This window comes from Chaetura pelagica, unplaced genomic scaffold, assembly GCF_000747805.2.
Source record: "Chaetura pelagica isolate M959 unplaced genomic scaffold, ChaPel_1.0 scaffold251, whole genome shotgun sequence".
Taxonomy (NCBI): domain Eukaryota; kingdom Metazoa; phylum Chordata; class Aves; order Apodiformes; family Apodidae; genus Chaetura; species Chaetura pelagica.
Window position 1 is genome coordinate 589,563 of NW_009952271.1, and position 16,753 is coordinate 606,315.

At 51.9% G+C, this 16,753-nt stretch overlaps 1 protein-coding gene across 1 annotated transcript in view; it reads right to left on the minus strand.

The window, feature by feature from the left end:
• The window catches only part of ASAH2 (N-acylsphingosine amidohydrolase (non-lysosomal ceramidase) 2), a 19,123-nt gene extending 6,005 nt beyond the window's left edge, over positions 1-13,118 (minus strand). The window contains exons 1-15 of the mRNA XM_010007772.1: positions 12,992-13,118; positions 11,752-11,831; positions 11,210-11,362; positions 10,509-10,685; positions 9,990-10,117; positions 9,359-9,436; positions 8,286-8,406; positions 6,943-7,068; positions 6,514-6,600; positions 4,756-4,860; positions 4,540-4,621; positions 3,966-4,081; positions 2,434-2,528; positions 1,666-1,705; positions 873-968 (exon numbers count right to left, since the gene is read on the minus strand). Of these exons, the coding sequence (XP_010006074.1) occupies positions 873-968; positions 1,666-1,705; positions 2,434-2,528; positions 3,966-4,081; positions 4,540-4,621; positions 4,756-4,860; positions 6,514-6,600; positions 6,943-7,068; positions 8,286-8,406; positions 9,359-9,436; positions 9,990-10,117; positions 10,509-10,685; positions 11,210-11,362; positions 11,752-11,831; positions 12,992-13,118 (1,611 nt within the window). The remainder of the gene's footprint in view (positions 1-872; positions 969-1,665; positions 1,706-2,433; positions 2,529-3,965; positions 4,082-4,539; positions 4,622-4,755; positions 4,861-6,513; positions 6,601-6,942; positions 7,069-8,285; positions 8,407-9,358; positions 9,437-9,989; positions 10,118-10,508; positions 10,686-11,209; positions 11,363-11,751; positions 11,832-12,991) is intronic.
• Between the last annotated feature and the right edge of the window lie 3,635 nt (positions 13,119-16,753).

Consider the following 16,753-nt stretch of genomic DNA (forward strand, 5'->3'; position numbering starts at 1 on the left):
TTATGATCTAGGTCTTCTCTCCAACTTGCTGGGACAACCCCAGTTCTTCCAACATGCCCTCCCAGTTTAGGGTTTGTAAACCCAGGGAGTTCATCCAATGGTCCACACCTTCCCCAAAGCAGAGCACTGCCATGCCTTGTGGGGACTCTTAGAACTGGGCCTTGCAAGCTGGACTGCACTTTGCTCCACAGCAACATGGCACTATGAGTCATGTTGACCTTAAGACCCTCCAGCTCCAAGTCCTGGGCCAGTCTCTGTTCAGTGGTGCCTGTGACAGGACGAGGGGAAACGGCACCAAGTGACAACACAGGAAGTTCCACCTCAACGTGAGGAGAAACTTCTTTGCTGTGAGGGTGACAGAGCCCTGGGACAGGCTGCCCAGAGAGGCTGTGGAGGCTCCTTCTCTGGAGACTTTCAAGCCCCATCTGGACACGTTCCTGTGTGAGCTGCCCTGGGTGTTCCTGCTGCAGCAGGGGGGTTGGACTGGATGATCTTCAGAGGTCACTTCCAACCCCTATGGTTCTACAGTCTTTCTGCTGGCCATTTTGCCAACTAATCAAGACAATTTTTAATTCATCCAAGTCATCAGGAGATTACTAAAACAGGTCTGAGCTCACAGGACCTCCCTTCAGCACATCTCCCCAGGTTAAAGCATCCACACGTGGTCTCTAGCTACGGTCAGGAAACCACACTGGCCCTTGGACCACGTCACCTAGGCCAGAGTGAACAAGGATTTCTGCCACAGATTGTTAAGATTTTCAGGGCAACAGAAAAGTGTGCTGACCATCCATCATTTCATAGGAATTATCATCCCATGGAGCCAAAATCTGAACCCAGCTAAGCAAGTTCAACCCACATTTTTAACTGTTTACCTGGTATTCTTCATAGGTGGTGATGTAATGGGTGTAGACATTGCACAGGCCTGCAATTACCACCTCCATTCCTGGTTTAGCATGAGAATCAAATTCCTAGGGAAGGAAATAAACCATTTATCATGTAACATCATCATTGTTATTACTACCACCACCATTACTATGTCTATTATGGATCAGGACAGAACACAAAGTCATGCCCATGCAACCCTACAAAGGTAACTTGCCTATTGAACATCTTTCACTTCCTGCAGGAAAAAAAAGGGAGAAATTACCTCCTACTCTAGTAAATTCCACACATTTGGGTGGGTTTTTCTGTTGCTGATGTCTGTATTCTCAGGAAAATGAACTGGTGATATTTGAGAGCTCAGTGAGTTGTGGAGACTGAGATTAAACTGGGATCCCTGCTGCAGCTGAGAACAGGATGTATCCATCAGGAAAATGGAAAAAAAGACTTTTTTTCTCAATTTTTTTCGTGTTGCAAAATTCTGGTGGTGATTGAGGAGCAACCCTCAGAGACTAAAGTCTTGGTAGTATCTGTTACTCATGGATTCCAGCTGATTTAGCCTGTGTTGGCTTGATAGGCTGAAAGCCCATCACTTTGCTTCTTCTGGGCCAGATATTCATCTCTCCTGCGTGTCAGGAAGCACATGCAAAATGTGTCTGAAGCAACTGAGAGAAGCAAACACCTGAGAAACATCTGAGGAGGCAAGGGAAAAAAACAGAAGGATCCAGAAAGGTGAAGCTCCAGGTAATGCTGTGTCCTGGAAAAAGCTCTTCCTCAGCAACTTACTTTTTTAACGGCTTCCCGTAGCCTGCGTCCAGACATGGTCCTAGGGGCATGAAGGGAAGAAGGTCAGTCTCCAGGAATGCAAGAGGATGAAGCAGGAATCACTGGCTGGACACACCACCAGAAGCCACAAAATCATAGAATCATTGAGGTTGGAAAAGATCTTATGATCATCAAGTCCAACCGTCAACCCAACACCCTCCTGCCAACTAAACCACGTCCTGAAGTGCCACATCCACACATTTGTGTAACACCTCCAGGGATGGTGACTCCACCACTGCCCTGGGCAGCCTCTGTTCCAGTGTCTGACAACTCTTTAAATAGAGACATTTCTTCTAGTACCCAAGCTGAACCTCCCCTGCTGCAACTCAAGGCCATTGCCTCTTGTCCTATCACTGGTTACATGGGAGAAGAGACCAACTCCCACCCCCTCTCCAGCCTCTTTTCAGGCAGTTGTAGAAACAAGATCTCCCCTCAGCCTCCTCCTCTAGCCCAAACAACCCCAAACAACACAGCTCAGCACCTCTTAGGGCCATGAGCTCAACCCAAACACCTCAAACCATCTCCCAGTTCCTTTCTCCTCCTTTTGTTCCTTTTCCAACCAACAGCTGAAAGGATCTGGGAAGCTTCTTCACAGCTCATTCATTTCCATGGCTGCTTTCCAGCACAATTTTGGCTCGATAGGCCCTGCCTGCTTGCAGAGTGTGGCTGGGAGGCTGGAGGACCAGCTGCTCCTTGCCCTGCATGGAGCAATCCCAGGGGGGGACACACGTGAACTCTCCAGGAACAGCAACAATAGCCAGGGACCCGATGGCAGCAAGCTGGACATCAACCACATCAGGGTGCCAGGGGTGTGGACGAGTCATCTGTGGTGGGAAAAAAAAAGTGGTTATTGGGGACAGCAAAAAAAAAGGTAGGGAAAAAACAGCCATAAATCAGGGGAGTTTTCTTGATAGACGGGCAGAGGAGGAAGAGTTTCCTCCCCCAGGTGATCAGCAAGTGGTCTGACCATAAGAGAGAGAAAAAATGTGCAAATACTCTGGGTAAGGCAAAAAATGGTGTTGCTGGAGGGGCAGCTTAAAGCAAAGTGGGTCACTGAAGTCAGGGTAGCACCTGGAAATCCCTCATCTGCATGGGAAAGGGATGGTGATAGGACCAGTGAGGTTGAGCATCCAACCAGGAGGCATCAGGTGTGACGCAGAATTTCTAAGTCACCCAGGGGGTGATCACTGAATCATATCACAGACTGGTTTGGGTTGGAAGGGACCTTAGAGATCATCCATTCCCAACCCCCTGCATGGGCAGGGACACCTCCCACCAGCCCAGGTTGCTCCAAGCCCCATCCAACCTGCCCTTCAATACTGCCAGGGATGGGGCAGCCACAGCTTCCCTGGGCACCCTGGGCCAGGCTCTCACCACCCTCACAGGGAAGGATTTCTTCCTCATGTCTGACCTAAATCACCCCTCTTCCAGTTTTAATCCATTTCCTGTCATCCCATCCATCCCTGCCCTTGTCCCAAGTCCCTCCCCAGCTTTCCTGGAGCCCCTTCAGGCACTGGAAGGTGCTCTAAGGTCTCCCTGGAGCCTTCTCTTCTCCAGGCTGAACACCCCAACTCTCCCAGCCTGTCTCCAGAGCAGAGCTGCTCCAGCTCTGGGATCATCTCCGTGGCCTCCTCTGGACTTGCTCCAACAGTTCCCGGTCCCTCTTGTGTTGAGGGCTCCAGAGCTGGACACAGAAAGAAGCATCAATTTTCTTTTCAAGTTTTAAGTGGGATTTGGGGAAAATTCAGCAAGAACAAACACCAGATCCTGTCTGGGACTGAGCAGCCCTGAGCATGTGGATGGGCTGGGACTGATGGGGTAGCAGCTCTGCAGAGGCTGGCCCAAAGAAACAGCCCTTCCCCATCTAAGTGGGGCATCCCTGGGATGAGGACCCAAGCAGTGGGGGGATCTCTATCCTTGGGGACTGCCCCAACCCTTCTGGATATGATCCTAAGTAACCTGCTCTAGCTGCAGCACTGGCCCTGCTGGGGGTGAGGTGGAGCCAGGGACCCCCACCCCATGGGAACTCCAGCCTGAGCTTGGTTAGATTCTACCTGTGGATGAGTGAGTCTGGCATCAGCTGATGTTACAGCTGACAGAACCTCCAGACACTTGGATAAACATGACAGGAAAGCAGAGAAGTTGATCAGATGCTCCCAGGGGAAGATAAAGCCCAGTAGAAACCTCTGAAGACACCACTGAGAAGGTGGGTAAGTCCCCAGAGTTTCCAAAAGGCACCAGGACAAGTGACTTCATTGTACCTCTCCAGTGTTGAAGAGGATTGGCTTGGGTGCATGGCAGGCTTTGGTCCTGTTGGATGGCTCCCCCAGCAGCTGGTCCCGGATTCCATCCCAAAATGGGTCTCCTTCTACTGCACCTTGAGGGGGAAACCTCTTTTAAATTTTGTTCCTTCAGTTGCTCCAGAAAAAATTATTTCTCCCTCCCTGACAGGACATTTCTCAGTGGATTCTCCCTCCTTTTCTGGGGTGGTTTGAAAAGCCAAGCTCTGCCCCAGCTGAGCTCCATCTGAGCAGCTTTTGGGTGGTGACAACCAATGGGAAGGGCTGCCCCAAAGCCAGCTCATCTCCTCCCTACTCTCCAGCCAGCACTCCTTCCTCCAGAGCACGGGCAGATCCTTCTGCAGAGCTTTCTTATCAACACAGACAAATTTCTGAGGGGGCTGTAAGGTCACACCTTCCCAAAAAAGTATCCCTTTGGAGACTGTGGTTCAACCAGATGTTCTTAGCTGACCCTGGGGGTTTGAATCTATCTGGGGGCTGCCCCACGTCCTCCCCACCTGTACAAAGCCATGTTGGCCTCTGCTCCCTCAGTTACCTTGTGTGAAGTTGAAAGCTCCCACTCCATCAATAGTCCCAGCAGCAAAGCTGTATCCTAAGGCTGGTTTACATGTTTTAACCTTCATCAGAAATGGGGGTGTAATGATGGAGAGATATTTTAAAACCATATTTCAAAAAGGAGTTCCCCTCGGGCTGCCAGGTCCTGCTGTGAGGACACAACTCCTGGCCAGAGCCCAGGAGCTGCTGCTCTCACCGTGTGTGTGGCATTGAGCTCCACCCAGACATCACTCATGTTCACCCACTGGTGGGCTGAGCTGAGGCCTCCAGTGATCTCCTGGGCAGCTTGGTCATACAGCTCCTAAGGGACAACACACAAGGTGGAAATCCTTGAGGAAAAAGAAACCAGGAGCCCAGCCCTGCTGAGATCCAGCTGTGTGAGTGAGCTCCTCACTCTGCTGAGTGGCCTCCAGTGGCCTCTTCCAGGTGTTAAACCTCCCTCCTTCTTGTCTCCATCTTCAGATCCCACACTCCCTGGGCCCTGCAAGCTCTTCCTGCCTCAATTAACAAGGACACTCCGTGCTCAGCAGTTTCATGGGTGCCTTTCTTCTCACAGCTGAAACCTGCCCCTATTCCACCAGGATGGCAACTTTTTTTTCCCCCCCTCAGTTGCAACGTTTTGGCACTTCTCACATCTTAGAGCAACCTGAAAAAACAAATGTATTCTATGAGGAAGCTGCACTTTGTTGCATTCGTGACTTCCAAACACTTGGACTCCAACCACAGTTGGCTAAGATGGCAAATGTGATGGTTAAGCTATCAGAGAATGGGTTTGCTTGGAAAAGACCTTTCAGATCATCAAGGACCTTTCAGTCCATCAAGTTAACCAAGCCCTGCCAAGGCCACCACTGCCCCGTGTCCCTCAGCACCATCTCCAGGGCTTTGAAACCCCTCCAGGGATGAGGACTCCACCCCTGGCCTGGGCCAGGGCCTGACAACCCTTTCCAGGAAGGAATTGTTCCCCAGATCCAATCTGAACCTCCTCTGGCACAACTTGAGGCTGTTTCCTCTTGTCCCATCCCTTGTTCCTTGGGGGAAGAGCCCGACCCCCCTGGCTCCAACCTCCTCTCAGGCAGCTGAAGAGAGTGAGGTCTCCCCTCAGCCTCCTTTGCTCCAGGCTGAACATTCAGCTCTTCAGTGAAGGATTCCCTGGCACTCGTGCCCTAGGCTGGTGCAAAGTGTTGCCAGGGGCTGCACAGGTTTAGCAGCATTTCCCACAACTGCAGGAAGGGACAGAAGATGCAGCCTGGCCACTCTGACTGGGACAATCACTTGAAAGTCATGATCAGCCTGGAGCAACTTCAGGGCAGCATCTGAAACTGTGATTAAAAGGCAACAGCCACCATCAAACCTTCTGCTCTTACTCCTCCAGCTCCTACAAGCTGCTGGCCCTGAAGTGGTGCCAGAAACAGCCCTTTTGCTGACCACTCTCACGTGACACAAAGATGCAGAAGGGAAACTGGTAAATTCAGGTGATTTTTGCGCCCAAGGTCACAGGCGATGTACAGGAAACCCAGGGTGGAGGACACCAGCTGAGTAAATGCAAAGTCAAGCAGGGCAAGACGAGGATCTTCCCTGGATGTTTGAACTCCCATTTGCTTTAGTTTGGGAGCCTGATGCCCACGTTGGCCAACAAGTGGTACGTGGTGGTGGCCCTGAGCTCCTCTTCTCCAACACCAGGGATTCTTCCCATCATGACACCTCTGAGACACGTGCATGGGAGGAGCAACATCCACTTGAGGCACCAATGAGGGATATGGATATTGACCCACCAAACCAAGCATCAAACTGCAACACCTGCAATGAAGTCTCTGCTTGAATGACCAGGAAACTTTCCCTTAAGCATCTAAACATGGACCTTAGGCTCACTGGACCCTCCAAACATTCCCAAATCCTGGTGCAAGGTGCTGGGATGAACAACTCACACCCACTGGTCAAGCAAAATGCCACTCACCCTGGCTTTCAGGTAGATGTTTTGCCCGATGATCCTTGTGCTGTCAAACATGTCACCACCAGGACCCCTGGCCATGCACATCGTCGCCTGTCAAGGAATTGGTTTCAGAGCCAGCAGGGACAACACGTTAGGTGGGTGATTGTCACCCTGTGGGAACGAATTGCCACCTCAAATTTGGGCACAGGGTCACTAGACCCTTTGCAGCAAGATAAAAGTCCATATTGGGGCTGAACGACCAGAAAACAGGGGGTGTGAGGACAAGACACAGGAAGTTCTTGAAAGAGGCATCAAGATGTATCCAAAAAGAGGTGGTAATTTATTTTTTTTCCAATGTCCTCTTCATGCAAAACAGTCCCCCCCAGGGATTTGCTGCCCCACCCCAAGTTTCCCCGTCTCAGGAGGCCAGGTGGGTCAGCAAGAGGTACTCACCCCCCCCACAGGACAGGTGCTCTGGGGGTTGTCACACGAGTCCCCCGTGTTGGCGCAGAACGGGCCCCTGGTGTTGGGTGACACGTCTCCCAGGTTGGAGGAGGCAAAGGCAGCGACAAAAGGGCCCTGCCAAAACCAGACGTGGTGGGATAACAGAGCCCTGGGACAGGCTGCCCAGAGAGGCTGTGGAGTCTCCTCCTCTGAAGACATTCCAAAGCCATCTGGCCGTGTTCCTGTGGGATCTGCTGTAGCTGGGGGTTAGACTAGATGACCTTCAGAAGTCCCTTCCAACCCAGACAACTCTGTGAGAAGAACTTCAGGTCCTCACAGTGATCAGGAACATCTCCTCCAGCTTTCCCCACTGCTGAGGCTGGCATCACAGCCAGGCTGGTAAACATTCCTGAGGTGACTTTTAGGATGGGAACGGGGATTTCAGAGGGTCCCAGGGGTCAGGCACAAGAAGAACAAGGGGCAATAGGACAAAACTGCCATTTCAGGGGAACCTTCACACTACTTTGGTGTCCAGGCAGCATTCCTTCATCCACCCCACTTTCTTTCATCCACCTCTTCCACCTCAGCAGCAGCTCTTCCCCCCACATCCCCAGTTTCTCATGCTACTGATCCAATGTTGACGGATCTTGGTGGCACCTTGCACAGGATTACATTTTTCTGCCAGGCTGTCACCCTGACTGATGTACAAAGGTAAGAGCTGTGCCACCTGACCTGAGGGAACATCAAGATCAAGCAGCACTCCTTGGAAGTGGGGCTGGTAGGATTCCTTCCCTTGGGATGAACTGCACGTGTTCCTCTGCCCAGAGCATTAAAATAGGATTTGGGTTTAAAGATACACACAGGAAGCCCTCTTGATCACCTCGTGGCTCAAAGTGTCTGTGAGATGGGTTTATGTCCATATTGACACTTCAGGGAGAAGAATGCTTTGTATCTGTACTTTGAGGGTGGCAGATCTTCTGGATGAATGACAGTCAGAAGGCAACACTGGCTGGAAGCCCTACGAGGGAAGTGGTGCCGACCACAGACTTGATCCCACAACTCAGGTGAGATATATTGATCCCTTTTTGCACCAAGTATCCCACACATGCTTTTCTCCTGCTTCTGACAGTCCAACCAAAAGAAACCTGGGTCATTTCTGAAGTCTAAATCAACACCACTGATTATTAGCTTGGCAAATTAAGAGCACACCTGGCAATCTTCCCTTCTCTGATGGAAGAAAGCAAATAAACCAAAGTGTCCTGTTTCCATGTTTGACAGACCCTGCCTCCGCCCTTGGAAAGCTCCAGCCAGGCCCTCCCTCCCTGTCCCAGCTGGATTATTTCCCTTCCCACCTCTCCAGGGAGCATCCCCTTGTTCTTCTCCCGTTCGAACAAGTAGGAGGCGTAACCCACGTTGTCGCTGTTCACCAGGTGGTTGGAGTTGTTCATACTGACTGGGTGCACAGCAAACCAGCTGCAGAGGGGGCAGGAGAGACCCTGGTCAAGGCGAATACTGGCAATTGGCTTTTTCAACCTGTATCTTGGCAAATGGCTTGTGGGAATTTCCTTTGGGAGCATCCAAACCCAGGCTGGTGGTACCCAGGGGTCGATGGACAAGGGCAGAGTGATTCCCATCCTCTTCCTTCCTGACCAGGAGGCCTCATGGCTGTGATGGTCCAGGTCTTGAGGCCAGAAGAAGTTGGCACTGCCATTATCAGGGCCACCAAGGGCTATTCCAGCCCTGAACCTGCTCTTTTCTGGAGTCTAGAGAATTATATTTTAGAGGGATTATTTTTTTTTTCCTTGCTTCAAAGAAACAAGGAATCACCAGTGTAAAAAAAGGGGGAAAAAAGAAGCACTTTCTTTCTTACAAAGGAGAAAACCCTCCTCATCCTCTTACCACACTTGGACTCCTGTTTGTGACTTCTAAATGAGGAAAAATAATTTATGGCTTTGTTACTGCACGTTACTTAATCAGCCTGACCTTGAGCTCTGAACTTGGTGCGGCCCCATGAAGGTGTTGATAGGATGGGAGCCATAAACCCTGCCTGCAGGAATGGGGCACTTCCCACAAAACACGGGGCCTAAGGAGAAGAACCATGAGAAGAGGCTCCCCAAAGGGTCCTGGAGGTGCCAGGGCTGGGATGGGCTTGGAGGTGCACAGGTAGAGCCCCAGAGAGGATTTTTGTGCACTCATGAAAGGGAACTCCAGCTGTGGTCATCTTCCCCAGATGCCAGGGACCAGGATGTGCCCAGCTGCAGGTGGGCCAGGTGCTGCTGTGTCTCCCATGATAGATGGAGGACAGTGATGGTCTAAGGGCAGAGGCTGGTGATGGGAAGGAGAGTGTGCACAGAAAGACAGAACTGCCCCAGAACTGTGATTTATGAAGATTTGGAGCAAAAAAAGTTATTTCAGTGGTCAGTACCTGATAAGGCCCAGCTCCTGTCCATTCTCTTCTACCATCTTCAGCAGCACCATCTCCTTATCCGTGTTGGATGAATACCTGGATGACAGTGAAGTGGGGAAATCCCATCAGCACCAGAACTGTCGGATTTAAGGTGTTAAAACTCCACCAGGGTGAGCAAGGAAAGGAAGAAGCTGGTGCAGAGGTCACCAGCACGGAGTGAGACCTTAGAGGAGCATCTGAGCAGGGCTGTGAAGGGAAGGGAAGAGTTTGGCTGTTGCAGACTTCCCTAGGAGCTGCTTCTCCAGGGGCTGGAAAGAGGACCTCTCTCCCAACACAAATTTATGCACCAAGGATGGTGCAAGGATCTGACTCAAATGCTACTAAAGACTCTTTGTAAGCAAAGCCTGGGGTCACAGCCCTGAGCAGTGCCCCACATGTTTGGGAGGGGCAACCACAACCTCCGAGCTCACTCCTGCCACTGATTTTGGGGGATGCACACATCCAAGTGCCCAGGGTGGGTCCTGATCTCCACATTTTCAACCATCCCAACGACTGACCAGGAACCCCAGCTGTCAGATGGCTGGGTCAAGGCCCCAGCTGAAGGGTCCTCTACAGGGCTGGGCTTCCCTCCTGCTGGAGGAGCTTTTACCTGCTTCGTTCAGAGGCTGGATTCTGCAGGTAGGAGAAAGGGCTGCGGTTGATCTGGCTGTTCTCCACAGCGCCCCTGTTCACGAAGAGCCTTCCCCTCCTCATGTTCTGGTGTGCGATGGCAATGCTCTGCAAAGCAGGGAGGGGGGGCTGGGAGTCCATGCATGGAAGCAGGTGACCTGGAAAAAACTCCCTCTTTTCCCACCCCTAACCCATTCTTGGGAATTTGGGGGGGGCTTTGCTTTTTAATTAGGTAGGCTAAAATCCTATCAAATGATGATGATGATGATGATTTGAAACCACCTGCGGCTGACCCTTTCTCAGGACTCCAAGGCTTCTTTCTGGGCTTTGCTCTGGTTCCACTGAGAAGCAGAAACCCACCTCCAAGTGTGTCTTAACACCCTAGAGGTGCCACCATGAGCGTCACAGCAACAGCTCCTCAACCCACCAACGCGTCCCCCCACTCGCACCCTTCCCTGGGTTCATGGGCTCTCCTGTCAGCAGCTGGGGTGGCACAGACCTTGACGATGCCGTTGACGAGGGCGTTGAGGGTTGGTCTGATCAGCCCTTTGCTGGTGACCCAGAACAGGGTGTACTGGAAGTAGCCCCCAGGCCCCGAGTGCGTGTGGGTCCCGCTGAGGATGACGTTGTCCTGCCGGTACAGGGCTCCGTACTCACTCCTCAGCTTCTTGAGCACCTAAGAGGAAGCAGGTGTCCCTAAAACAACGCCCTTTTCACACCCAAAGGCTGTGGGGATTTGTATCAGCAAAAAAACCTTGCAAAAAACCCTCCCAAACCATCTTATTCCTCCCTCTTCTCTTGCTACCCAATAACCCCAGATGTGTGCACAAGCTCTGGACTTGGCAAGAGCCCTAAAATAATATCAAGAAAGGGAAGACTTCTGTGGCCAACTAGTAGAGAAGGGATCACCCAATCAGGGATCACCCAGAGAGTCCCCAGCTCTCCAGCCCTCCTCTGTGGTGCCAGAGACCAGAGCTGCACAGGCAACATGATAATGGACTTGTGATCCATGGTAACATTCCCATCAGAAACCCCTCTCCAAGGAACCAAAAGCACGTCGTCTCTCCAAGGTCATCCTGCAAGGAGACCCCACAGCAAATGGCCAGCAAACACTGGGTGTTATTTAGCAACGACTTCAACCCCAGTGTGAACACCAGAGACAACCTAACCCGTGCCAACCACCCGTGTCCAGCCACCAACCTCCAGCCTCAGCCTCTGAGACACCATCCCGATGTCAGCGCTGACAAACACTATCCTCCTGGAGTCGTCATCCAGGTCTGCCACGATGAAGGCTCTGCTGTAGAGGTGGGTGAGAAGCCCCCTGCCCACCTGCTTCGGGTTGGCATAGCCCATCTGGAAAGGGAGAGCTCCATCAACCCCATGCAGCCAAAATATTAATTGTTTTTTTAAGTAGGTGGGCCAGAAGGTGAAAGGGCTCCTTCAGCTCAGGAACCACCTTGCAACCACCTTGTCCTGTGATGGCAAGAAACAGTGAATCATGGAATGGTGTGGGCTGGAAGGGACCTTCATGATCCTCTAGCTCCAGCCCCCAAGCCATGGCCAGGGACACCTCCCACTAGACCAGGTGGCTCAGAACCTCAGAGAAATTTCACCTGACGTTTGAAGACAGCAAGGGTTTGGCAAGGCAGAGCCTCTAAACCAGAAGGCCTGCAAAAAAAAACCACTCAGAGATGATGAAAATCAGTATTTTTGCCAACCCCATCTTTGATCCCCCAACTCACCAGGGGAATTTCAGCCACGGGGCCTGTGCAGTCAGCTCGACCTACACCCAGTAAATACTTTGCTCTTTCATTGGTGGCATCTGTAAGGGGAAAAAACAGTAGATCAGTGGGCAAACGTCTGCTCAGCTACAGTGAGAAAAAGGAAGTGGCATGTCAGGAGGTACCAGGAAAAGGACTAGGGAAGAAAGAGAAGCACATCCACATGTCACTCTGGTGTCTCCAGCATGTCCCATGTTGGTGCCCTGATCTCAAAAACAAAATCACATCACCAGAAGCTCTGGGCAATGACCTCCAGGCAAGCAGTGAGGAAAAGGGCTCCTGAAGGAGATCATGTCTCATCCCAGCCATCATGGAGGTGCAAAAGTCTTTCTCCAGGATGTGCCTGGAAGTGCCTGGGCAAACTCAAGGAAGCAAAGTCATTAAGGGCTACTAATAAATCAATTAAAGAAAACCTGCCTGCATCTCAGGAAACCCCAGAGCCACAAATCCCTGGAGGTAGAGACAAGACTGTGGGAGAACATTTCAGTTTCCCAGTCTGGCCTTTTTTAGGATGTCCCTTAAAACAGGGGAGACGTGAAACACCAAGAATGGCCACAGACTGAGCACAGGGAGTTCCTCTCCTCTCACATGTCAGGAGTGGACAGGGCTACACATCCAAACTGACCTTCCCACACCTCCTCCTCCAAGGGCTACAACCTGGGGCAAAGTCCTCGTGAAGAAAAAGTGAAACATATCCCATGTGAGATCAAACTTAAAACTGGAAGGTCACATGTGGGGTGATGCCCCATCTAGGGCAGGGGAGACCCAGCTCTGGGAAGGGGCTCCTTGTGTCCCATGGAAACACCTTCAGTGAAGCAAGAGATAATTTTGGGCAGCTCCTGCCACCCACCTGCCCCATGGCTGGGGCTGAAACAGTTGTGAAGCCCCTTGGTGTGATGCTTGGAGTGAGAGGCTCTGGGGACCCTCTCCACCATGCAGAGAGAGGGAAGGGAGGTGGCCTGGACCCTTGCAGCCATCCTCACCCACCGTTCTTGAGGCTCTGCATCCAGCCCCAAGAGATGCTCCTGGTGGGTTGGACCACCCTGCTCCTGCTGCAGGGACCAGCAACTGCCCTGTGGGTGAGAGGACCATGTGCATGTGGCCCTCGGGACCCTCTCCCTGTAACCCTTGAGTTTAAATTCCTGTACTGGACACAGACTGGAGCAGGATGTCATAGTGGGACTGAAATAGTTCAACTTGCCATCGCTCTCTTTGGAGAGGAAGTGGAGGGTGAGGAGCACCACGGTCACTGCCATCATCAGGACCAGGAAGACAATGAGGATAATTTCCAGGCGGGAGAAGGAGCACTGGGACCTCTTCCCACACATGGTGCTGGCACTGTGAAAGCAGAGAAGGCCCCGTGGGTGGGTGGGAAGCTCCCAGCCTTCCACCAGACCCACCAGACTCAGTTGAGGGAGATGCTGCAGCCTGATGATCTTCAGCTTTTTCTGCTGCTGACCCACCCTGAGCACATCAGAAAACAACCTTGTCACCCCAAACAAGGGTTAATTGAGGAAACTTCATCCCACAGGGAGCTCTTTGGGGTTGCTTTCTCTGTGTTGCTCTTCCTCCTGGGACAGAGGTTTCTTTTGGGTTAAAGATTAACAGGGAAGATGATTCCAAAGACAGCTCTGGGATAAGAGGCTATTCCCAGCTCTGATAAAAGCTCTGGTGACCTCTGCCTTATCCTGCTCGGGCACCTGAGGGCTTGCCTGGTGGGAAGTGGCACCTGTAGCAAAGTCCTGCCTCTTGCCCTTCTTGTAAGCATCTGAACCAGGGGGAAATAAGCCTTTAAAAGAGCTTTGGAAGTTTCCATGTGTCCTTAGATGTTTCAGCAGGTAAAGCTTAGTGTAGATCCCATCCCTCTCTGCCAGTGACCACACCATGGATCTGCCACAAAAGCCTGGTGCCTTGTGTAGGTTGGTCAGGGGGGGTCTCTGTCCTTGGGGATGTCCTGACCTGCTGGGCTTGGCCCCAGTGACCTGATGCAGCTGCAGGGCTGGCTCTGAGGGTTCCTCATTTTGCAAGACTCAGGCCTTAAGGTATAGAAACATGGAGACCCAGACTGGTTGGGGTTGGAAGGGACCTTAAAGACCATCCAGTCCCAACCCCCTGCATGGGCAGGGACACCTCCCACCAGCCCAGGCTGCTCCAAGCCCCATCCAACCTGCTCTTCAACACTGCCAGGGATGGGGCAGCCACAGCTTCCCTGGGCAACCTGGGCCAGGCTCTCACCACCCTCACACCAAAGAATTTCCTCCTAATACCTCACCTAAATCTCCCCTCTTTCAGCTTAAAACCATTCCCCCTTGTCCTCTCACTCCCTGCCCTCATCCCAAGTCCCTCATCAGCTTTCCTGGAGCCCCTTCAGGCACTGGAAGCTGCTCTAAAGTCTCCCTGGAGCCTTCTCTTCTCCAGGCTGAACACCCCAACTCTCCCAGCTTGGCTCCAGAGCAGAGCTGCTCCAGCCCTCCCAGCATCTCCGTGGCCTCCTCTGGATTCCCTCCAACAGCTCCAGGTCCTTCATGCTGAAATGATCATTTGTGGTCTTGGAAAGGTCACAAGGAGAAACAACAGCGAGCCAGCTGGTCACCCAGACTTGCTCTAGGTGACCTTTCTACCAGCTTATTTTCCCACAGGAAGCTACAGCAGTCATGACCACTGCTGAATGTCACCTCCTAAACTGCCCAGTGGCACCAGAGCTGATATCATGGGTTTCCCTCCTCCCTGTTTCACTCCCCACCTGGCAGGCAGGTGCACAGCCCCACGACCTGGCCAGGTCCTCCCTGCCCCAGCACCAGCCTCAGACACACCTGCACAACACACACCTTTTGACCACTGGCTTCCCCCAAGTGACCCAGCTGCTGAAGTGACACTAAGAGAAGCAAAACACCAGCCCTGTGAGATCCCAGGGGAATATCACCCAACCTCACCTGAGATCCCTGGCGTGTCCCAGCGTCTAGAGGAACGTCTCCCAGCTCCAGACCTGCCTCAAGCTGGAAAGTTCAGCTGGAAAACTATTCCTGTCACAGCCCTGTGAGTCAAGCAAGATAAGAAACCAATCAATAATTTTTGCCACACAAGGAGATAATAGCTGTTGCTTTTTTTTTTTCCTCCAGTGCATTTATTTCAGTCCTGAAGAGCTCCTGCCTCTCTGACCCTTCCAGGATTGTGCTGCTCCAGGGCAGGAGGAATTTGGGACCAGGACTTCTTCCCTTGTCTTTGCTTCAACACAGCTTGACCAGCCCATGGGACAGCTGCTGCTTCCTGTGTGGCCATGACTCTTAATCACAGAATGTCAGGGGTTGGAAGGCACCTCTGGAGATCACCGAGTCCAAACCCCCTGCCAGAGCAGGACCAAAACCAGGGCAGGTCACTCAGAAAGGCATCCAGACAGGTCTGGAAAGTCTCCAGAGAAGGAGCCTCCACACCCTCTCTGGGCAGCCTGTCCCAGGGTTCCATAAACCACGTAATCCTCATGGAAGGTCAGTCCCCAAGGTTCCTAAACTCTACTAGAAGAAGAACCTGAATAAAGGTTTGTATTTTAAGTGTGAAATACATTTTACAAACATATTTTTATTTACTAAGATATTTCTTTATTAAAACTCTGCTGTTTGCACCTGCTTTCCTGTTGAGTCCCAGGTTGGTGCCACCATGTTGGACTCCACCAGCTACCAGAGCTTGCTTTGTCAGGAGGATTTTGACAGTTTCCCCTTCCCAAACATGATAGGATGGATCATGTCCCTCTGACAGCAGCTGCTTAGCTTTGCTGGGGTGGGGGCTGACAGGCCCCACAAGCAATTTCCTGCTACTTCCCCTGGTGCCCAGTGCCTTTCAGCTGGAATTCAGGGCTGGGATCACCTCCAGCATCCTCCCTCCCACTCCACTCCCAACAGGCAAACATCTCAAGAGGTTCAGGTTTCTTCTTCCACAGCCATTTCTTCCTTGCCCCCTCAGCCAGGGGTTGACACCCCAGGTGGCACCCAGCACATGCAGCCTGAATCATCACCTCAAGGTCATGTTCAGTATCACCTCTTGGCTCAGCAATTTGTGGAATGGCTGGTGGGGAGAAGCAGAACTGGCTGATACCTTATCTCCTCACCACGATACCGAAGGAACTCACCTGCCCTGGGACCTTGAGGGAGGAACCATCTGTTTTGCCCTGAGGGCAACAGCCCTTCCAGTGGTGGGGGGTTTGCTAGGGCCTTATGAAACCTTGAGAAACTGAGTTTTAAGGAGCTGGTGTAGTGGTGGTCCTGCCAGCCTCACCCCAGGACATGCAAAGAGCTGAGGAAAGGACCTCATAGTGGCTCTGGAACTCCAAAAATCAGGTCAAATCGCTGTTGCTGGGAGTGGAGGAGGAAGAGGAGGTTTGATAGGACCTCAAAACACATTTTGGGGAACACCTTAGACCTTTTCTTATTAAAAAAATGCTCAATGAAGTGATGAGGTCCCACAGCTCACCATGTATTCCAGGTGTCACAACCATGTCCACCTTGCTTGGCTTAAGACCACAGGAGAGTTTGTTGGTACAGAAAGGGGGGTTTCTGCACTGCAAAGATCTCAGCTGAAGTATTATGGGCTTCGTAAATCCCTCTGAACTCCTTCCTGCCTGTGGAAATGCAGCCCAGGGCCTCCAGAGGTGGTGGGTTACCAAGATAGTGGCCAGGGAAGTGTTTCTTGAGCACACAGAGCAATACAACAGGTACCCTGGACCCCCTCAGAGCTGCTGTCTGGTGAGAAACAACAATATGGCTCAAAAGAGAAGTCCTGGAAGTGTTTCCAGCACTTCGCAGAATAAATTCTCTCCACTGGTTTCTGCCTCTCATGTCCACGGCATCAGCCAGGCCACCATCACAACCATCACCAGGAAGGACTGTGGTCCCACTGGAGGTCCAATGCTTCCCTCAGAGCAGCCACACTGGAGCACAGAGCCCCAAAAACCCTGATATCAAAGTTGTCC